The sequence below is a fragment of the Leucopleurus acutus genome (genome assembly GCF_964270905.1).
Source record: "Leucopleurus acutus genome assembly, chromosome: 9".
Classification (NCBI taxonomy): domain Eukaryota; kingdom Metazoa; phylum Chordata; class Mammalia; order Artiodactyla; family Delphinidae; genus Leucopleurus; species Leucopleurus acutus.
The window spans coordinates 34,589,386-34,609,989 of record NC_139144.1 but is presented as its reverse complement, the minus strand read 5'-3'; the positions used below and the strand labels follow the sequence as shown (position 1 = coordinate 34,609,989).

Below are 20,604 nucleotides of genomic sequence, written 5' to 3'. Positions count from 1 at the left end.
AAGTGTAGTCAAAGGAATAAATAGATCAAAGGAATACAGAGACCAGAAATAAATTCAAGCATATATATATAAACTTTATATACGATAGAGTCAGCATCATATCCAATGAACACTACTGGGGTAACTGGTTTAGCATAAGGAAAACATAAAACTGGATTTCTACCTGACACCATATACTAAAATAAATTCCAGATGACTTGAAGTCTTAGACATGAAAAACAAAATTTTAACACTCTCCATACCAAGCTACTGACCCAGCAATCCATTTTTAGTAACTTATTATGAGAAATTAATTGGTAAAGGGCAAAAAGATATATACGAGAATATATCTTCGAGCCCTTCTATTATCATTCATAATAGGAAAACTATTAAAACCTTAAACATACAACAAAGAATTAGTTAATAAGTTGTATGGTATCAATATAAACATACAACAGCTAACAAAAATGATACAGAGCTGTATTAGTGCATGAAAATGAATCCTATAAAAAGTGGATTTATAGATACAGTAATCAAGGCTAGTACTGATGGATACCAATGGAGTCTGTTCAGTGGAACAGAACAGAGAATCCAGAAATACACCCACAAAAATATGCCCAACCTATTTTTGACAAAGGTGCAAAAGCAATTCAATGGAAGAAAAGATGGTCTTTTCAATAAATGGTGCTAGAAAAATTAGACATTCATAAGCCAAAACAAACACAGAAGAATCTTGACATAAGTCTCACATCTTATATAAAGACTAACTCAAAATGGATCATGAACTCAAATATAAAACATAAAACTATAAAAACTTTTAAGGAAGAAAAAGACGCAGGAGAAAATCTTTGGCATCTGAGACTAGACAAAGACTTAACCCAAAGACATGATCCATTAAAAAATATTGATAAATTGGACTTCACCAAAATTAGAAACTTTTGCTCTGTGAAAGACTTTGATAAGAAAATGAAAAGACAGGCTACAGACTGGGAGAAAATACTTGCCTAAGGATTGCTATCTAGAATAAAGAAATCTCAAAACTCAGCAGTAAAAAAACCCTCAAACAATCCAATTAGAAAATGGGCAAAAGACATGAACAGACATTTCACAAAGAAGACATTCGGATGGCAAATAAACACATGAAAAGATGTTCAATATTACTAGCCATTAGGGCAATGCATACTAAAACTACAGTTTTAGTATGTCACTACACACCTATTAGAATGGTTAAAATTTTAAAAAGTAGCGACAACATCAAATGCTGGCAAGGATGCAAAAACCTACATCACATATACGTTGCTAGTGAGAATGTAAAATGGTTCAGCCACCCTGGAAAACAATTTGGCAGTTTCTTAAAAAACAAAACATGCAGGGCTTCCCTGGTGGCGCAGTGGTTGAGAGTCTGCCTGCCGATGCAGGGGACACGTGTTCGTGCCCCGGTCCGGGAGGATCCCACATGCCGCGGAGCAGCTGGGCCCGTGAGCCATGGCCGCTGGGCCTGCGCGTCCGGAGCCTGTGCTCCGCAACGGGAAAGGCCACAGCAGTGGGAGGCCCGCGTACCGCAAAAAACAAAAACAAGAACAAAACATGCAATTACCGAACAATCCAGCAATTGTACTCCTGGGCATTTAGTCCAGAGAAATAAAGACCTACATTCACACAAGAACTTACACATGTAGTTTTATTCATAATGACCCAAACTGGAAACAACCCCAATGCCCTTCATGGGTGAATGGTTACATATAGTGTAGCACATTCATATGATGGAATACTATTCAGTTATAAAAAGGAATAACCATTGATATACACAACAACCTGAATAAATCTCCAGAGAACTATGGCAAGTGAAAAGAGCCACTCCTACAAGGGTTCATACTGTATGATTCCATTTAACTAATATTTTTGAAATGACAAAATTATAGAAATAGAGAACAGATTGCTAATTGCAGAGGTTAAAGAGGAAACAGAGGTAGGAGGAAAGTTAGTGTAGCTATAAAAGACAAACACGGAAGATCCTTACAGTGATGTAAGTGTTTTGTATCAATGCCAATATCCTGATTGTGACACTGTACTTGAGTTTCACAGGATGTTACCATTGGGGGGAGCTGGGTAAAGGGAACGTGTCATCCCTTATCATTTATTACAACTGCACGTGAATATACAATTATCACAAAATAAAAGAGCACATGTAAAAAATTATCACTTTTATAAAAATGCATATATTATATATAAAATATCTACATATTAATAGAGAAATATCTGTAAATACATACAGAAAAGAGTATTATTGGTTATCTCTGTTGGTGAGATGATGGGTGATTTTTCAATTTCTTCTTCATACATTCATGTATTACCAAAGTTTTTCAATGACTATGCTATACTAAGAAGAAAAAAATGAAGCTATTTTCATTTTGATAAAGACAAGTAATACAGGCTCATTGCACACACTTTTTTCCACTGAACATTTTACTGTATTAATTCTTTGAAATATCATTTAAAAAACTATTTAACATTCCATTTCATTGATCAATTTTACCATTTCTCTATTATGGGAACTTAAGGGTTGTTTCTAATTTCTTACTGTTAAAATAAGCAATGAAATAGGTTTCTTCTACCTGAATCTTCACATGCGTCTCTGATCACGCCCAAAGCTAGACCTCCAATCATGGAGTTACTGGCTTATAGAGTAACCAGGCTAGAACGCACTGAAAAGTGGCTTTTCTGAAAAACTATGAATTTATGTCCCCATCCTTGGTGCATTTGTGTTTCACTCTGTCCCTGAGAGGTTGCCAATGTAGTATTCACACTCCAAGCTCCACAGATGAAATGAGTAAGGAAAACAGACATGTTAACGTGATGGCGTAATAAAGTCAACTTCATACCAGTCTTTTACTTTGCACAAGCTACTGTGTGTGGGTCTTGCTTACTCCTCTTCATTTCTCTTCACCTCCAGAAAGTTCAAACTTCTTAGCCTGACACCCAAAACCTGCCTCATTCACTTGGCTGCAGCCACTCACACATCCTTGCTGTTCCTCAAACTCATTTCACACACCTCTGCCCAGGGCTCTTGTCTGGATGTCCACAAGGTTCACCCCTCAGTGACTTCACGTCTTTGCTCAAATGTGCCCTACTGGGGGCCTTCCCATCCCACGCTGTGAAAATTAGCAACCCCCTTCTCCAGACCCATCTGTATTTACTTGCTCTGTTTTTCTCCAGCAATGACAAGAGTATATGTTTTTACTTTTTGTTTGTTTGTTTTTGCGGTACGCGGGCCTCTCACTGCTGAGGCCTCTCCCGTTGCGGAGCACAGGCTCCGGACGCGCAGGCTCAGCGGCCACGGCTCACGGGCCCAGCCGCTCCGTGGCATGTGGGATCCTCCCGGACCGGGGCACGAACCCGCGTCCCCTGCATCGGCAGGCGGACTCTCAACCACTGCGCCACCAGGGAAGCCCAAGAATATATGTTTTTGATTATTTTCCCAACTTCTTCCGAAACTTAAGAAAAGAATTTTTTAACCCCTATCCTCCAAGGCACTGTCATCCCAACTCATACAGACTGTAAGTTTTGTCTCCTTATGTTTACAGGAACCACCATCAGCTCTAGCACAAGTTATTTTTAAGACTTCCCTCCTACAACCTTTATACTGGTGTCCTTTCTCCATCTTGGCCTCCACCTATGCAGATACCCATGATCTAATCCCTGTCCTCGGAGGAGCCCTTTTCACACTGCCTGAGCTCTGTGGGTCCAGCTTACTGTTCCTTGAGTCTCTTCTCCACCACCCTTACAGCACCCAGTCTCTGCATCCTCTACATCAGCCAAATCAACAAAGATATAGTATAAACACAATAAGCGGCTTCATACTAAGGTGTGTTTGATTCCAGAGGTCACTGAGAGAAAAGCAAATTTTTACAGTTTCTAGCTAGAAAAAGGAAGATGTAAAATGTATGATTTCTGTTCTGAAGACATTTCTGTTCCACTTATTTCTTCAAACTTTGGCAACTCTTTGACTTTGTCATAGAGTGTTCACCTGAAAAGTCTTACTCTACTTTAACATCTAGTTTAACATTATCTAAGTCTTATTCTAGTTGAACATTAAAGTTAAACTAGAACAAGACTTTAGCAGTGACCTCCTGCCTCTGAACAGCAAAGGATGCCTCCTCCTGACACTCCTCCTTGCAAAGCAAGTTTTTTTCTACCTCATTGAGTCTCTACTTCATATCGAATTTCAGCAGAGCCTGGCTTTCTCTCCTCAAGATGTATCTGAAAGCTCCCTTTTCCTTTCCACTTCTTACCTCCACAGATTGTTTCCTAAGGTATTAGGAATCAGATCCACACAATCAGTCCCTATGGAAAACGCTTGCTATTAAATGTTATGAGACAATTCAATTATTTTTATAAGAGGCTACTTTGAGATGAAAAATATAAAAAAGAGACCACCATTATGTTATTTAGTTTCCTCTGTCATTATGATAGGTAATGCAATGTGGTTTGCTTTCTTTTGCTGGGTACCGAGACTTTTTCCATGCTTGCAGTGGACTACAAACACATTTTAAATTTTTAATTTCACTTTTCCATGAAGTATGAAATAAAGCAAGGCGGTGTATATCTAGTTTTAAAGAACGAGATATACACCTGTGCTATTTTGATGGTAGAATAAATAATTTTTAAAACATAATGGAGATACTTTTCTGCATTTTATACCAAAGCTTCCTGAGATACATTCAACTGCTCACAACCACAGGACATGTGAAATATCCCCAAAGAATCAGAACCTTCCTCCAGCCCCATGAAAGACTACTCACCAGACTTCCTTGCTTTCAAAGCAATAACAGCTGCTAGCTCTCTCTGCACCTAATAAAATATTAGGGGGAAAAACCAAATTAGAATAAGAAAAATGTAGCTTTGTTTTTAGATATGCAACCAAAGTTAAGAGCTGTTGCATTAAGTTTGCTGCCATGTTTTTGTTTATTTGTTTTTAATAATACGGAAAAACCTCTGCATAGGAATTTTAGGCCAACCCTCATAGAATCTGATGGACTTACTTTAAAGAGAAATTAAACAGTTGCCAGAATGTACACATTGGAAAACATGGGTACTTATGCCATGATGATGAGAAGTACCTCAAAAACATAACTGTGTAACATTCAGAAATAATGCAAATAAATTATTAAAACAGGCAAAATACTGTGGCAAAGATATTAAATATTCTTTATGTCTCAAAGATTCTAGTTTATAGAGAAATTCTAGAAAAATTGAGGTAGGTGATCCTAGTTTAATTTGACCTCTGTTTGAATACAATGAAGGATCACTTGAGGCCTCACAGGTGTACAGCAACCATTTCAGATATTATGCTGCATAAAAGCAAGTGCTATCAACACACAGGGCAGGTGAAATGGGGATAGGCAAGATGACCTTTAATACCCTAAGTGCCTTAAACCTCACTCATTTGTCCAGATTTTTGCTTGCTTACTCTCTCTCTCTCTCTCTCTCTCTCCCCCCCCAACACATATGCTTAAATCCTTTCTCAAAAACATTCTCAAAGAGTAACATAAAACAGAGACCAAAGAAGATAACCACAGTCACTTTCAAAGATAACATGGAAAAAAAAAAAGATAACGCGGGGATAATCTTTGGGAAATCTATGTTTGACAGCAAAAAATTTTCATAATAAGCAAGCTCATTCCTCTTCAGGACACAATCTTTTAAGCTTAGAAGAGTGTGAGTGTGTGTGAGTGTGTGTGTGTGTTTGCAGGGGTGGTGATACTGAGTTTGGAAGGGTCCTGCAGCTTATTATACTAATGATATTTTTAAAGGCAGAGCATGAAAGCTCAAGGTTAAAGATTTGCTATTGAAATCAATCTAATTTACACTGATGTACGTGAAGGCAAAAGTAGCCCAGTGAGTCACTGGGACTCTGTTTAGGACCAATTTCACAATGACCAGGGTATCATCATCCCTGAAGAAGGCAGCTTCCCCGCCCCCGCCCCCGCCATACTGCTTTACTGCCGTGCTTTCCCTGGCTGGCTAGTATGAGTGCCATTCAAAAGGGTATATATACTCCTGATTTAACTGATTCGTCGATTCCTTAAGACTTTCTCAGGAAAATTATATTGTAATCAGAAGATAATCCGTCCCTTTCTAACCGTGGGAGTCTGAGACCCAAAAATACTCATGGGTAGAAGAATTTATAGTTGAAGAACTTATGGGGGAAAAGAGAGCTGGGGGAGACAGGAGTGATGATTAACCAGAGGAAAGCCTTTATAAATACTTGTATGTGTAGTAATAAAACGGCAACAAAATAAAATATAAATGAGTGCCTATTTTATATATTTGAAATTACGTGTAAGGTTTATCGTAGTAACAGCATCTCTCTTCAGAATTTTCCTCTGTTACAGTGTCACAAATGTTTGGGGGTAGACAAAGATGCAGATTAGAAACACTCACTGGGACCTTGTGGATGGCTTCCTGATTTTATGAGCTTCTAGGGAAGACTCCACTGTGGCTCAGAGACAGGAAAAAAGCAGAGATGGAAAAGGATGCAGAAGGTGGATCACTTAATTTGCATACAGAGGATCAAAAACTGTCTTCTCCACCCTCCATCAGTTTTCCATACTTGATATTCTCATCATGAGAGCTTCAGTTTTTCTTTCTCAAATTAGAAATAAGGCTCAAAATAGAAATAGCTCAGAAAAGGAAACTGTTATATTCCCAAAACTGTATAAAACTACATCTTTTCAAAGATTTGGTACAGAAAGAAAGGGAGAAAGGGGATGAGAAAGAAACCAACATAGCACTTTTTGGGAAGCCAAGAAGATGAGAGATGAGCAGTGAGAAAGAGAAGAACTTCACAGTTAAAGTTACAAGGAACCCAAGCTTTTTCCTTTTTTTGTATTTTTCCACATAAAGTAAATGAGATTATTCTACTGTACTACACTACATCCCCTGAACATCTGCAGTCAGGGAAGACATAAAAGTGTTATGTTTCTGCCCCCGAGGGAAACTGTTCCTGACCAGAACCCCAAGGGTAGGTTATTCTTCCTCCAAAACACAAAGGGGGAAGAACAGACCAAGCAAAACACAGACTGGGTAAGATCCCGTTAGAGGCTCCTAGAGCATCTTCCCCGCACTTTTTTTTTTTTTTTTAAACACACAAGCAACGATGTAATTCATCATTTTCAATTGTGACTAATGCTTGTCTTCTGGGCAGAAGCTCCTCCAAGGCAGCCATCTTTTCATCACACTATCCAGGGCCATCAACACCCATTCAGTGATCCACAGGAGGTGGATGCAGAGGTAACCTTAAGAGAACAGAGACAGAACCTAGGGGAGAGAAAAAGCTGCCTGAGGAAGGACAAGGAAATCCAAAGGGAAGGCACTCCCCAGGAAGAAGGGACTCGCAGCAGAAATCTTCAGAACATATTAGAAGGACTCAAAGCCTCCTTTAGCAAATAATTGTTAGGTTTATACTGAAAACTAAAACTTTGAACAACTGCAGAAACAGGGACTAGAATTTTCATTAAGTACCAATAAGGGACCTGTTGGCACTGAAAACGAAATATAACACTCCAGCACCGGTCAAGTCTTCAGGTGTCTGAAATTCTGGCCCACATTTTGGTAACAATCCAGAGCAAAACCCACCCTGCTAAGATGCTCCTGAATTCCTAACATTCAGGAACTGGTTAAGATAATAAGTATGTGTTGCTTTAAACCATTACATTTGGCGGTAGTTGGTTACGCTGAAAAGTCTTTTAGAGATGATTATTTTTTCTACTTGATCTACTTGTGTTGTTGGTTAACATAAGTTTCTCTCAACATGACAGAAGTGGAACCCTCTTCTCAGATCAGTTTCAAAAAAAAGTGTAGACATATAGAGCCAAGAGCCATGTTCTGACATTCGCCATTGTTTTTATTTAATGCTAAACCACTGCCTAGGAAATTAGAAGAAATGTATTGTTCTTAATCTGACAGGAAGTACCTTATTACACTGGTCTTCCCTATTACAAGCCTTCCCTACTATGATCTGAACCCTTGAGGCTAGATGTATTCCAGAATTCAACATTTTATATAGTTCAGAAAGGTACCCTATCTAGGGCACACCCTCAGTGACGTCTGGGGCAGTAACATTAATATTTCTGCGGGGACACATTAAAGGCAGGAGCCCACTGTGCCCCCCTCTGCCTGGCAAAGTAATAAAGCTATCCTTTTCTATTTCACCCCCCGCCAAAAAAACTTTTCTGCAATGAAATGTATGATTATTCATACTAAATGGGATAAAGACAGACTAGGAAAGGCCTCAGGATTTTCTACTAAATATATTCAGTTTAGGTTAGATTTTTGCCACCAAGTAAGTTATGAAACCCTATTCTTTTTCAGGGCTTTTATATTGCAGAGCTGTCAATAATGGATTGTAAACCTCTATTAACTTTACACTAAAAGTTTCTCTCCATCTTTTTCTCTTGTATCTTCTTGTCAAATACCTATGTAGTCAGTACGTTTTGTCTACCAAGAAATGCTTTCTTTAAATAGCTTGGATTTTCATGTATTTCAAACCTGACTGCACATGAGAATCACTTGGGGAGCTTTAAAAAAACAATTGATACCTGGGCCCCAACTAAATCAGAATCTCTGGGGAAGAGGTCCAGCCAACAGTATTTGCTGCTGCTGCTGTTTCCATGTTCCCTAAGTGATTCTATCTAGGTTGTATCCAGGGTTGAGAAGCACTGCTCTACTTAATATCTTAGTTTCCCCGAGACTCAACCTTTTAATCTTATAATCATTTCAACTGACAATCAATCTTTACTTTTTATTTTGTTCTCCTCTAATTTAATTCATTTGTAAAGGAACATGGCCTTCACTGTGTTTTAGGTATTAAATTATGATATAATCCAATCAAATGATAAGATTCAGTTACTACATCAGCAGTTTGACAGACACGGTCTACTCAAGCACAAGGAAAATTGCAAGGGAGCTTTTTAAGAAGCTTAAACTTTAAAACATAGTTTACTCAGTATAAAAAGAACCATGTAACTCAAAACACATCTGCAGCTTCGGGTATATTTGCTCTTGTGAATATTTAAAGAGAGGATAATTAAGAGAATGATAAAACACATCTCTAATTTTTCTCTCTCCTCTGGGTACTCACCAGCAATTTTAAAATGTTTTAAAATGCTGAAATGTTTTGGCTTCCTATCTTCAATAACCAGCAGGACTGTTCACAAAATAGCCCTGAAATTCAACAAGAATCAGAGCCAGTCTTAGTTCCAGTATTTTGTCTTTTTTCTCTGGCACTTTATAGTGCCTTCAGCCTCAAAATACAAATGCTCGAAAAGCTGTTTTGCATCAGTACAAGACTCAAGAGGCAACAGGAAGTGTCAAATGCAAACCCTGAGCGCCAGGGATCACGTCCGTGGGAGAGGTTAACTGAGAAGACATGGCAGGCTTCCTGGGGGAACAGACCCTTGAAAACCAAGTGTGAAGCTGGATGGAAAGTCAGCAAAGGTCATTGTGGGAGGACAGATCAACAGTGGCAAAAGTCTTACCTAACCACAGGGCCATTCTTAAAAACTAATTTTAAATAGGATCATGAATTCACAAATTCCCTAAAGGTTTTTAGTAAATCTATTAATCTTAGAAACATTTAAATGTTGATACCATGATAGAAATGCTTTTAAAACACAGAACCCATTTTCTCAATTACCTAAATTAAATGTAAGAAGAAACATAAGCCAATACTCTTCCCTGTTTTATTCCCAAATGTACTTATTTTTAAAACACTATAAAATCTTAAGATACTATGGACTTAAAGAATTCTAGAAAAATAAATAACTATGCTTCTTAAAGCCATCAGCGTGCTTTTGGATAAGACACAAACTGAGCAGTGATGGTGGCTAGACTTCTGTCCTATGAAGGAATAACCATGGGCTCAGGAACAATTTTCTTTGTTCCTTGGAGGCCTGTTTTCCTATTTCCAAGTCCATTATTTTGTTCTGAAGAGTTAATATTGCCACAAGAATGACACATGGATAAACTTGTGATTGCCTGTTAATGTCAACCAATAATTAGAAAATTAAGAAAGTTATTTATTTATCTGTCTAGACAGTACTGCTCTCCATCTAATAGTTTACTTAACAAATAGTTCTTTTCCTAATAATTGCTCTCGCCATATCGAAGATGTGTTTGCTAAGCATGCTGGAATGATAAAATATGCTTATGCTTATTCATCTATTTCAAGGCTATTAGGGATATTTTTAAAATTTCATATAGACATTGTTGAACACATACAGATATGCCTATTCATTTTATTATAACTTAGACAACAGCTGACCATTCAAAGACTAATACATATATAGAAGTGTCCTGAAACTAACAAAATAAAGTGGAATAAAGCCCTACACGCAGGCTTTTTAAGTCTGGTATTTAAGTCTGCTATGCATACATAGATCTACTATGAGACAGATTCACATGAAAAAGATGTGATAATTTTTAGTTGATCATAAGCATAGTATACGTTAACAATGGAAATGTGATTATCTAGAAGTGGACAACTATGTTTTTAGGAATATTAGTAAAATAACATTCAGGTCATAAAAAAATGATGGACTCCAGAGAAATCAACATCTGGATTGTATATGCTTTGAAGTACCATTTGTTTAGGTTTAGGAGGAGTCGAGAGCATCCAAAGGAGGACGACCAAAGGGTGGTCACCTCCTTGTAGACAGTGAGATGGCTGGAGCAGTCTTCATCTACCTTGTCCTCTCTGCAGGGTTTGGCAGGTTACCCACCCCCCTCTTCTTGACCACTGGGATTCCATGACACCATATGCTCCAGGCTTTTCTCTTTTCTCTCTGACTGCTACTTCTCTTCTCCCAAGGCTTCCCTTTCCTCTCTCTTGGTTTTGATGATCCTCAGTGATCTATCCTTAGCCCTCTAGACCTTCTTCTCTTTCCGTTCATTCTCTCTAGGCAACCTCATTTACTCACAGGGCTTCAATTATATCTGCACCTCCAGGGCCCAAAAGTCTCATATCCATCCACCTCCAAGACCTAAATGTCCCACTAGCAGCTCAAACTCAACATTTCCAAATGTGAAGTCACTGTCTTACCACTTTCCTCCACCCCATAAATCTGCTCCACAGCCCATACCCCCAGTCAGTGAACGGTACCACCATGTACCCAGGGTCTCAAGCCAAGAAGTGAGGTACCCTTGATTTAGCTCAGCCCACCATTTTCTCCCAACTCAGACCGCTGTCTCTCATTTATCTCTCTTCATACCACATCATATATTATATAAGATATAATCTTGTATCTCTCGCTAAAAACCTCTTCAAAGACTTCCCATGACACCAAGACAGAGTCCAATGTCTAATATTGCGTATATAGTATTCTTTTCATCTGGTCTTCAGTATCATCTACTTCCATACCTCTTCTTAAAATCCATGTCTTTAAAAAAAAAAAAGAATCCATGTTCCAGCCTTAGTAAAATAGAACACTTGCAATTCTGTGAACGCACCATGGTCTTTCTTTGCTCTGAGACTTGCCACGTGCTCTTCTGTCTGGAATGCCTCCCCACCTCCCCACTTTGTGTGGCTGTCACTTACTTGTCCTTCAGGTCCCAACCTAGCTGTCGTCTTCTCATGAGTCCCCCACCTCCCCCAATGGAGTGAAGTCCTCCCTGTTTATTCTCTGATAGCATTCTATACGTACCTCAGTTGTAGCACTACCACATGCTAGTGAAATCTCCTCTTTAGCTGAGGGTCTCCAACAGTAGACTGCAAGCCCACTGAAATAGACTCCTTTACTCATCATTCTGACCATGACTCCTAGTACCACTCCTGACACGTATCTGTGATCAGGAATGCAAGTCAAGTGTTCGCAGCTGCTGCTGAGAACAGACGACTTAGGGGGAGCGTGATCGTTAGCTTCAAATATTTGAAAGGGTGAGGGTAAAATTCAGAACAGTGGAGAGAAGCTGCAGAAAGGCATGTTTTAGCCCTACGAACATTCAAATAATCAGAGCTATCACAGTGGAAATGGTCTACTACGTGAGGTTCAACAGAAGACGCTCTATAAGGGAAGGTACATATCAGAAGCACCCCGACCAAGGGTTTGTTCTAAAGATTTGTTTTATGACCGCCTCCTATCCAAATCATCCACTATAAAAAGAGAACAAGCGTGAGCCTCCTGGGAGAAGCCGTATCTGTCAGCCAGCAGTTGAACAGGTGGTGATGTTATAGCAATCTAATCTACCCAACAGAGATAGAGGGAGTGCAAATCTTAACAAACAGATGAAAAATAACTGTTGGAGTCCATTCCTTCCTGTGGAAATCTCCTAAATTTCATGGCACAAAGAACAGGAGAAGCTATAGATGTACTGGCTGAATAAAATCTGAAAAGAGCAAGCAAATGACACTGACATCTTTTCAAAGGAGCAGGTGTATCTGCTCCTTCAGCCTTCAAAGCTGCCCTTACAATTCTTGATACAGCAATTTCCCCAAAGCCCTAACTGCTGATCAACATGAATTTTTTGACAAATAAAAATTTCATATATATGAAAAGTGTTTTAAGGAAACAAGTATACATTGGACATTCTGGGTTTTGCTATAACAATGAAATAAAACATTGATTATGTGTACATCATTAAATTAAAAAAATTTTTTTGTCTCAAGTTATTTTTTTCCATTTTCTGGTAAGACCAGAGTATTTTCAATCTGTGTCACATTTAAATGATTCTTCAATAGATTTATATGATATAATGTATTTAACAAAGTATCTTTAAAGACAATATAATTTGCAAACTCATGTCTTAGTATGTCTTTTATTTCACATTATATGTCATTCCTTACATGTCTTTTCTCAGTCATCGTGCTCTTTGGAACTAAGTTTCTAAACTCTACCAAGAGTATAAGTTCAACACTAGACATTCTAGGGATCTTCTGTGGTAAGGATCTCCCATCTGTAGGGGTAGGTCCTATAGAACCTTGCAGGGATGTGATATTAGAAACTCTTGCATTGGTATGAATCCAGATCAACTAAGACCCTTTCCAACTAGACAGTCTATCTACAAAAACCGCTAACACAGGAGGGCTTCCTGGAAGAACAAGATTCAGAATGCAAGATCCAAAAGCCTAAAACAGGACTAGGAAATCTCCTATGCCAACCTTGAGAGAGATTCTGGGATTCTGTTTGTTGAGGCTGAATCACAGCTCTCCACCCCACAGCACAGGACTGCTGTGAACATGAAATGAGTTAATACCTATAAAACATCTGGGAATGGTGCCTGAAACAGTAAGTACTATCTGAGTGTTAGCTATCATCATCACATTACTATAAGTAATATAGTTGAGCTTAACAATAAATTATAAGAGCAAAGTCCAATCTGTAGTTGCTTTAATATTTCATATGTTTAAGACCCTTCTTCCCACCTAAATTTTGAACTCCCTGACAACCAGTAATGCTTCTGCTTATAACATTCCACCTACATGGCCCCCACATGGCAACTAGCATAAAAGGGACTGATATGTTTCACCGAAAAGTTGTGAACAGTGCCTACAGTGCTTGTACTTCTAAAAGCTTTAAAAATAAGCTTTGAGATTTCCACAGAATTCCGAAGCTTTTACAGATGTGTGAAAGACAGACTTTAGCTTTAAAAATTCACTTTGAAACTTCAGAGGGATCAACTGACTAGCTGTGGCCTGGCAGCTTTTGACATCTGAGACATAACTGCTGATTAATGAACCAAGGGATTGCAAATATGTATTCAACAAGGAGTGTGTATTAATTTGGTATTTCTGCCGTAGCAAATCACTACCCGTTTAGCAGCTTAAGAAAGAGGACATCCATTTATCATCTCATATTTCCATAGGTCAGGAGTCAAGGGACAGCACGGCTCAACTGGATCCTCTGCTTAGAGACTCATGAGGCCAAGAACCAAGGCATGGGCAGGTCAGTGTCCCCTACTAGAGGCTTTAGGAGAGAATTCCAAGTGCATGCAGGTTGTTGGCAGAACGTGGTTCCTGCTTCTGTAGGACTGAGGTGCCCATTTCCTTTCTGGTTGTCACCTGGCACCTGCCCTTGGTTCCTAGAGGCCTCTCTCTGATCTTTGCACGTGGACTCCTACTTCTCAGAGCCAGTGACACCACGCTGAATCCTTCTCATGCTTAGGCTTTTTCTTTACTCTCTCTTCTGCTGTTTCTCTTTGATGCCTACCAGAGCAAGGTCTTTGGATTAGACTGGGTCCATGCGGACAATCCAGGTCTGCAGCCTTACTTATATCTGCAAAGTACCTTTCACCATGTAATGTAATATTTACAGGTGCCAAGCAGCACATTCATCTTTGGGACCATTCTACCTACCACAGAATGACAACACAGATCCTCAGAGCCCTCCTGAAAAGCTAGCCCTCAACATCTTTTTAGGGTTTCATAGTAACATGTTAATAGAGTCTAGTCCTAGAACATGATTTAACTGGTGTAACATCTTTACTAGGGCACACCTCTGAGTTCACACAATGGAACCTGAAGACTTGAGAACCAGTCTGAATAAATTTCTAAATTACTAAACCATGCAGCCATGTTTACACTATTTAATGATTCCTAACGGGTTAAAAATTAAAATGCTGTTTAATATAACTGCATAGGTTTCATTTTCTAAACTTCTTCAAATAAGGAGGGAACTCTATATACTACTATACATAAAATGGATAACTACTGAGAACCTACTGTGTAGCACAGGGAACTCAATGCTCTGTGGTTACCTAAATGGGAAGGAAATCTAAAAAAGAGTGGTTATATGTATATGTGTAACTGATTCACTTTGCTGTACAGCAGAAACTAACACAACATTGTAAAGCAACTATATTCCAATTAAAAAAAAAAAAGGGAACGTTATAATCAAATCCCAAACACAACCGGTTGAGACCTATTCAGTAACTATGAAGCATTTTAAGTGAAGATAATAGAGACAATTGCTTTTTGAGCCCTAAATTATTATTTTTAATTAATGTGGACTCTCAAATGCTTTATCTCTCCAAATGCTTTATCTCTCCAATGCAAATGACAGTACACTCTGCTATCGAGGCTGAAATGTGACAGTGCATGAAAAGCATGAGCAGAATGCCTGCACAAGGTAAGAACTCAGCAAAAACCACCCATTCTTTGCCTTTTACCCAGATCTCACTTGGTCTTCTGAACAGGCTAATAAATTAACATCTGCGAGCAAGTTTCCTCAATAATTTTCCCACACAGAAGTTCACCTCTGGGACTTCCCTGGTGGCGCATTGATTAAGAATCCACCTGCCAACGCAGGGGACACGGGTTCGATCCCTGGCCCGGGAAGATCCCACATGCCGCGGAGCAACTAAGCCTGTGCGCCACAACTACTGAGCCTGTGCTCTAGAGCCCTCAAGCCACAACTACTGAGCCCATGCGCCACAATTACCGAAGCCCACGCGCCTAGAGCCCATTCTCCCCAACTACTGAGCCCACGCACCGCAACTACTGAAGCCCACATGCTCTAGGGCCCGTGTGCCACAACTACAGAGCCTGTGTGCTGCAACAGCTGAAGCCTGTGCGCCTAGAGCCCGTGCTCTGCAACAAGAGAAGACACTGCAATGAGAAGCCCGCGCACTGCAACAAAAGAGTAGCCCCCGCTCACCACAACTAGAGAAAGCCTGCACGCAGCAACGAAGATGCAGTGCAGCCAAAAAAAAAAAAAAAAAAAAGGTTCATCTCTGTGTTGTTTACAATAGAAAAGATGGAAAATAACCACAATGTTCAAAAATCAGGGGATGATAAATCCATGGAATGGGGTACTATGAACCCCTACAAATGTTGTAGGAGGTACTGTTAACACTGAAAATATATTAAGTGAAAAGAACAGACCACAAAATAAAATGGTCATTTTTTTTTTTTACACATTTTACAAAAAATATACACGCAAGAAAAATAACCTAGAAAGTAACAAACACTAAAGTGTTAATAATGAGTTATTTCTAAGTGGTTTCATTCTGGGCACCTTTTTTATTCTGGAATTTGAAAAGGTTATTAAGTCTTTATATTCAAGTTAATCCAAAATGTCAGATAAACTTTTAAAATTTGCAAAGTATAATCCACAGTAATGACAACTCACTACCAAATTTACCACTTTTTTTTTTTTTTTCCCGGTACGCGGGCCTCTCACTATTGTGGCCTTTCCCGTTGCGGAGCACAGGCTCCGGACACGCAGGCTCAGCGGCCATGGCTCACGGGCCCAGCCGCTCCGCGGCACGTGGGATCTTCCCGGACCGGGGCACGAACCCGCGTCCACTGCATCGGCAGGCGGACTCTCAACCACTGCGCCTTACCACCCTTTTGACACTTACAAATATAGGAATAGAATTCGCCCAATTTCTACCCAGTATCCACATAAAATTTCCTTATATTCTGATTTTTACAACAACATAAAATAACAAACTAATTTAAAATCTACCTTATTCCATTACCACCAAAAACTCAAGTAGTTTTCACTTTTTTATATGCCTCCTGGTCCTGCTTCTCATATGGACATACTATTTAAAGCTATGCCATTGAGGTAAGTATGCAAAATTACATTTCATCTAAGCAGCAATAAGAAGTTCTATTTTAAACAAGTGCACAAAGAAGAAACCCAACACGAAATATTCATGGATCACCTTTTGAAGCTCCTTCCACTTCCCTCAGATAGGGTTTCACAGGAACACTTCACAAACCCACAACTGCAAATATACAATTTTTTTGGACTTTTAAATTTTTTAAACCGAATATAGTTGATTTACAATGTTGTGTTAGTTTCAGGTATACAGCAAAGTGATTCACTTCATATATATTTTTTTCAGATTATTTTTCCCTTGTTTATATACAAACTGATAGCTAAATGATCTATTTCTATTCCTTGTCAATTAAAAATGCTTATGTTTTCTATGTGTATTGCAGGTAAAAATTATTATCTCCATCTTGGGAACAGATACCCAAAAAGCATCACACACTTCTTCCCCTATTAACAAGGGATTCATCAAGACACGTTTTATTCTTGAATGGGTTCTGCACACTGACATCTTTCTGAACTAACGCTTTTAAATAAATACCCCTACACTGGGCTCATTGCAGTAGGCAAAAGACATGTATTATGCTGTTCACCAAAACCAACTTGACAAGGCTACAGTTAAATTAGGTTACCACATGATCTGGGCATGTGCAGATGGTTTCTTTGGAAGTAGAGACAATAACTTAATAACTAGTTTAAAAAGTGGTGTGCGTGTACATCTGTATCTTTCAGTATTTAGGGATCTATTCCCAGGATGAAGAAAATCACTTTGATGTATGATAGACATAGAACATATTAAGCCTTTTTTATTGACAAAGGAGAGAAAAATACCATTCAGCTCTCTGTTCACATGTTGACAATCATGGGCTTTGTGGCATGTTACTGTGAGATCCTCCCTGAGGGAAACTGAAGGAGCTTTATTTAACCAGCTCTCCAAGTGGTCCTAGAGACTTAAAAATCCGCGGCCAAAGGCACCTTGAACACTGTAGCAGCTGATCAGGGTAGCTCTAAAGCACAATGAGGGAAGGTACTAACAAGCCCCACGGCTTCTTATGAATACCAAGAACAAGGAATACTACACCAAGAACGTGCTACAAGTCCTCTGGGGCCTTCTTAATGCTCTTTGAAACCAGAGCTGTCTTCCAGGGCCTCACTTGACACTTTCTCAAAACTTAATCTACCCGGCCCTTCCCCAAATCACATAGTAGCTCTGAAGCCACTGGAAGGGCTGGAGCCAGGCTACAATTCCACATAAGAATTTTATGTTCCCTAAAGACAAGAAATATAAGATGTTCACAATCCTGTGGCAGCCAGAAAGAAGGTTAGTCATTTGCTGGCAGAGTCACTTTTATTCTCTTAACAAACATGCCCACTCAAGTCTGTGATAGACTTAGAAAATGGAGATTAACTACACTGCTTCTCCATTCCTCAGAAAGGAAGAGGCAGATAGCCAGGAAAAACGGTGAGTGGAAATTAGTATTTCAGCATTTTAAAAAAACCGCATTTCTAAACGTGGCAAAATTCATCACTGGACTGTGCTCATCAGGTACTCAATGTGACAGATTCTCCCCACCTTCCCTAAAATCATCTCTAGACCTAACTAACTTGACGTATCACCTCTTAAATAAGTCTCCAAAATTCTAACTCTTTAAAGCTCCAGCAAAACTCAAATCCCATGTGATTTCTGCTTCCTGAACTGGTACCAATGGGAACGTTTCCAATCAAAACAAGCTGTCACCGTTATCTTCAGATACTATTGTTCAACAAGGAATTTCTCCAACGTATCAACCCAACTTGTAGATTCATCAAGAAGAACAAACTAAAGGAATCCTAGCCACCTTATATGCTTCCTGACCCGGAAAGGGTGTAGACAGAGTCCTGTGAAAGACACACCATAAAGAAAATAGTGGAAGGTTCAGGTGAATGATTAGACATGGCAAAGGAGAGGAGTTTTAAATGACTGAAAGCAAGATACGAGAACAGGCACGTGAGGGGAATGAGAGAGTTGACAAGACAGAGAATCTTGGAAAGTTGGGGTCTTTGAGATTCCTAGTATCATGCTTTTGGTGATACAAGACAATTGGTTGTTCATTAAGACTCAGTTCCTTGGGCCTCCATGAGAAGTATTTCCCAAGAGAATTCTATCTAAGGAAAAGATGACACGGGAGAAGAATCAGAGGCCCAGGGTAAGTGCAGGTCTTAGTTAATGAGAATAAAATCAGATCCTTTTTACCTGTAAAGCAGGATCCCACATAGGGAAAAAATGAGAAGATGACTTTTACTAGAAAGAATGCTAGGAAGCATGAGAGAACGAGTTCATGGTTGATGTGAAAACTGATGGAGTTATGTCCAACTTCTGGACACTGAGCGGGGAAAAACTCTTCTGCGAAGTTGACAACGTGCTGCAGTTATAACCACATCTTTTTCTTTTTTTCCCCTAGAGAGGCGCAAAAAAAAAAAAAAAAAAATCCATAGCAGATATCTTTTTCTCTAACACTTTCACCAAAAGTTATATATCTTAGTATGGCTATTGGCTTCTCGGGGCTTCATCTGCTTCAAGATCTTCTAGAACTTACAGCAGTCACCCCATTTATAATTTGGGTTTCATTGCTCAGTGGTATTTCTCAGAGGAGTGATAATATACCCCATGAGAAGGAATTTGGAAAATACCACTAAGAGCATCAAACGCAGAGGTTCTACATTAAAGTTTGAGGAGCTGAAGAAAATAAGCAACAGGACAGAGCAGAAACGTACCAACAGAGAAATCTAAACTGCTGAAAATTATCAACTACATCAGCTTTGAGAAGGAATATGAGGGTGTAAGAGTGTCTAGTTAAATGGTTCCCGGGTATTAGATTCTGTTCTCATCCACACTGACCTCTCTTCCTAACTTCTGTATGCTTGATTTGTCATTTGAATTCATCTCTCAAGATATGGCCACAAACTCTTCGCCACTACCACCGCCAGGTTCACGTTTATTGTAGACACTCAACACTGTTCTCTTCTACCATCCAAGTGATGGCTGACTTCGCTGGACCAAGTAGCACAGAGGACCACGCCACATGCCCTACCCCTGTCCTTTTATAAACGTCACTCATATAACCATGGCATCAAATAAGCATCTAATATGTAAAATTCACAACTTAGCTTAACTCACATCACCTCAGTAGTTTCACCATGTGAATAAAAATCATGAATTTCACTCAGATGTTTGTGTTTTCTTATCTCTACAATTTCCATCAAGAAAATTTAGCCTGAAGTACCAGAAATAGCCCAAAATGGTTTGTTTAGGATGTTGATTTTAAGGAAGCATGAGCTATAAGTCCAGAATCAGTTTTTATCTCCTATTTAAGGATGTCCATGTTTCCACTTCCTGTCTTTAGATGATGCCCAAGTACTTCTCAGTTCTTTAAAATGCCTCAAAGTTTAGCTTATTTCCTAAATTTACACCCTAAGAACTATGACTTTGAAAGCAATATTTCATTCACTATAAATTCTTCCCTATGTCTAGTTTATCCTGGATTGTAAAACAAGTATATAAAATCTATGTCATCAACTCTGAACACTCCTTTTGGCATATACACTGGCAGAATTCATGTTTAAAAATAAAATAAAATAATGCTCAGAACTTCAAGGACAGGAACTGGGAGACTATGTCATCCAAGGGCCCTTCTTGGTCTGCCAGCTTTATCAGACTAACAGAGACTCAGAGGAAAAGAAGAAGAGAAGATTTTCAAGTTAACAAAATGTGTAAGGTCAGAAGATATTAAAAAGGAAGCTAAGACGTTAAGGCAGAAACCACACGTAGCGCAGGGAAAGCCAGAGGATTTTCAGATAATAATGCCCAGAGTGTTTCTGTAGACTGAACATAATGGAAGGAGTCTATTATAGCCATGTCGTTTTTCCTTAAGCTGAAAACTTCTTACAAAATTTTCTTCTTTAGGTTTTCAGATGTCAGGTGCTTGACTGAATTATCAAGACGTTTTTATTTCTATACACACTGTCTTCCTATGTTCCTTTAATATGAAAACTCACTAGTGTTTTCTTCCAGGGTAGAATTTTAGGTATT

The 20,604-nt window shown here is 39.1% G+C and overlaps 1 protein-coding gene across 3 annotated transcripts in view; it reads right to left on the bottom strand.

Annotated features, from left to right (window-relative positions):
- Positions 1-20,604, bottom strand: part of RAPGEF5 (Rap guanine nucleotide exchange factor 5) — a gene marked incomplete at its 5' end in the record, with an annotated part of 214,139 nt that overhangs the window by 128,081 nt on the left and 65,454 nt on the right. For all 3 annotated transcript variants that reach the window (XM_082846352.1, XM_082846354.1, XM_082846353.1), the window contains one exon: positions 4,782-4,830. In XM_082846352.1, the coding sequence (XP_082702478.1) occupies positions 4,782-4,830 (49 nt within the window). The remainder of the gene's footprint in view (positions 1-4,781; positions 4,831-20,604) is intronic.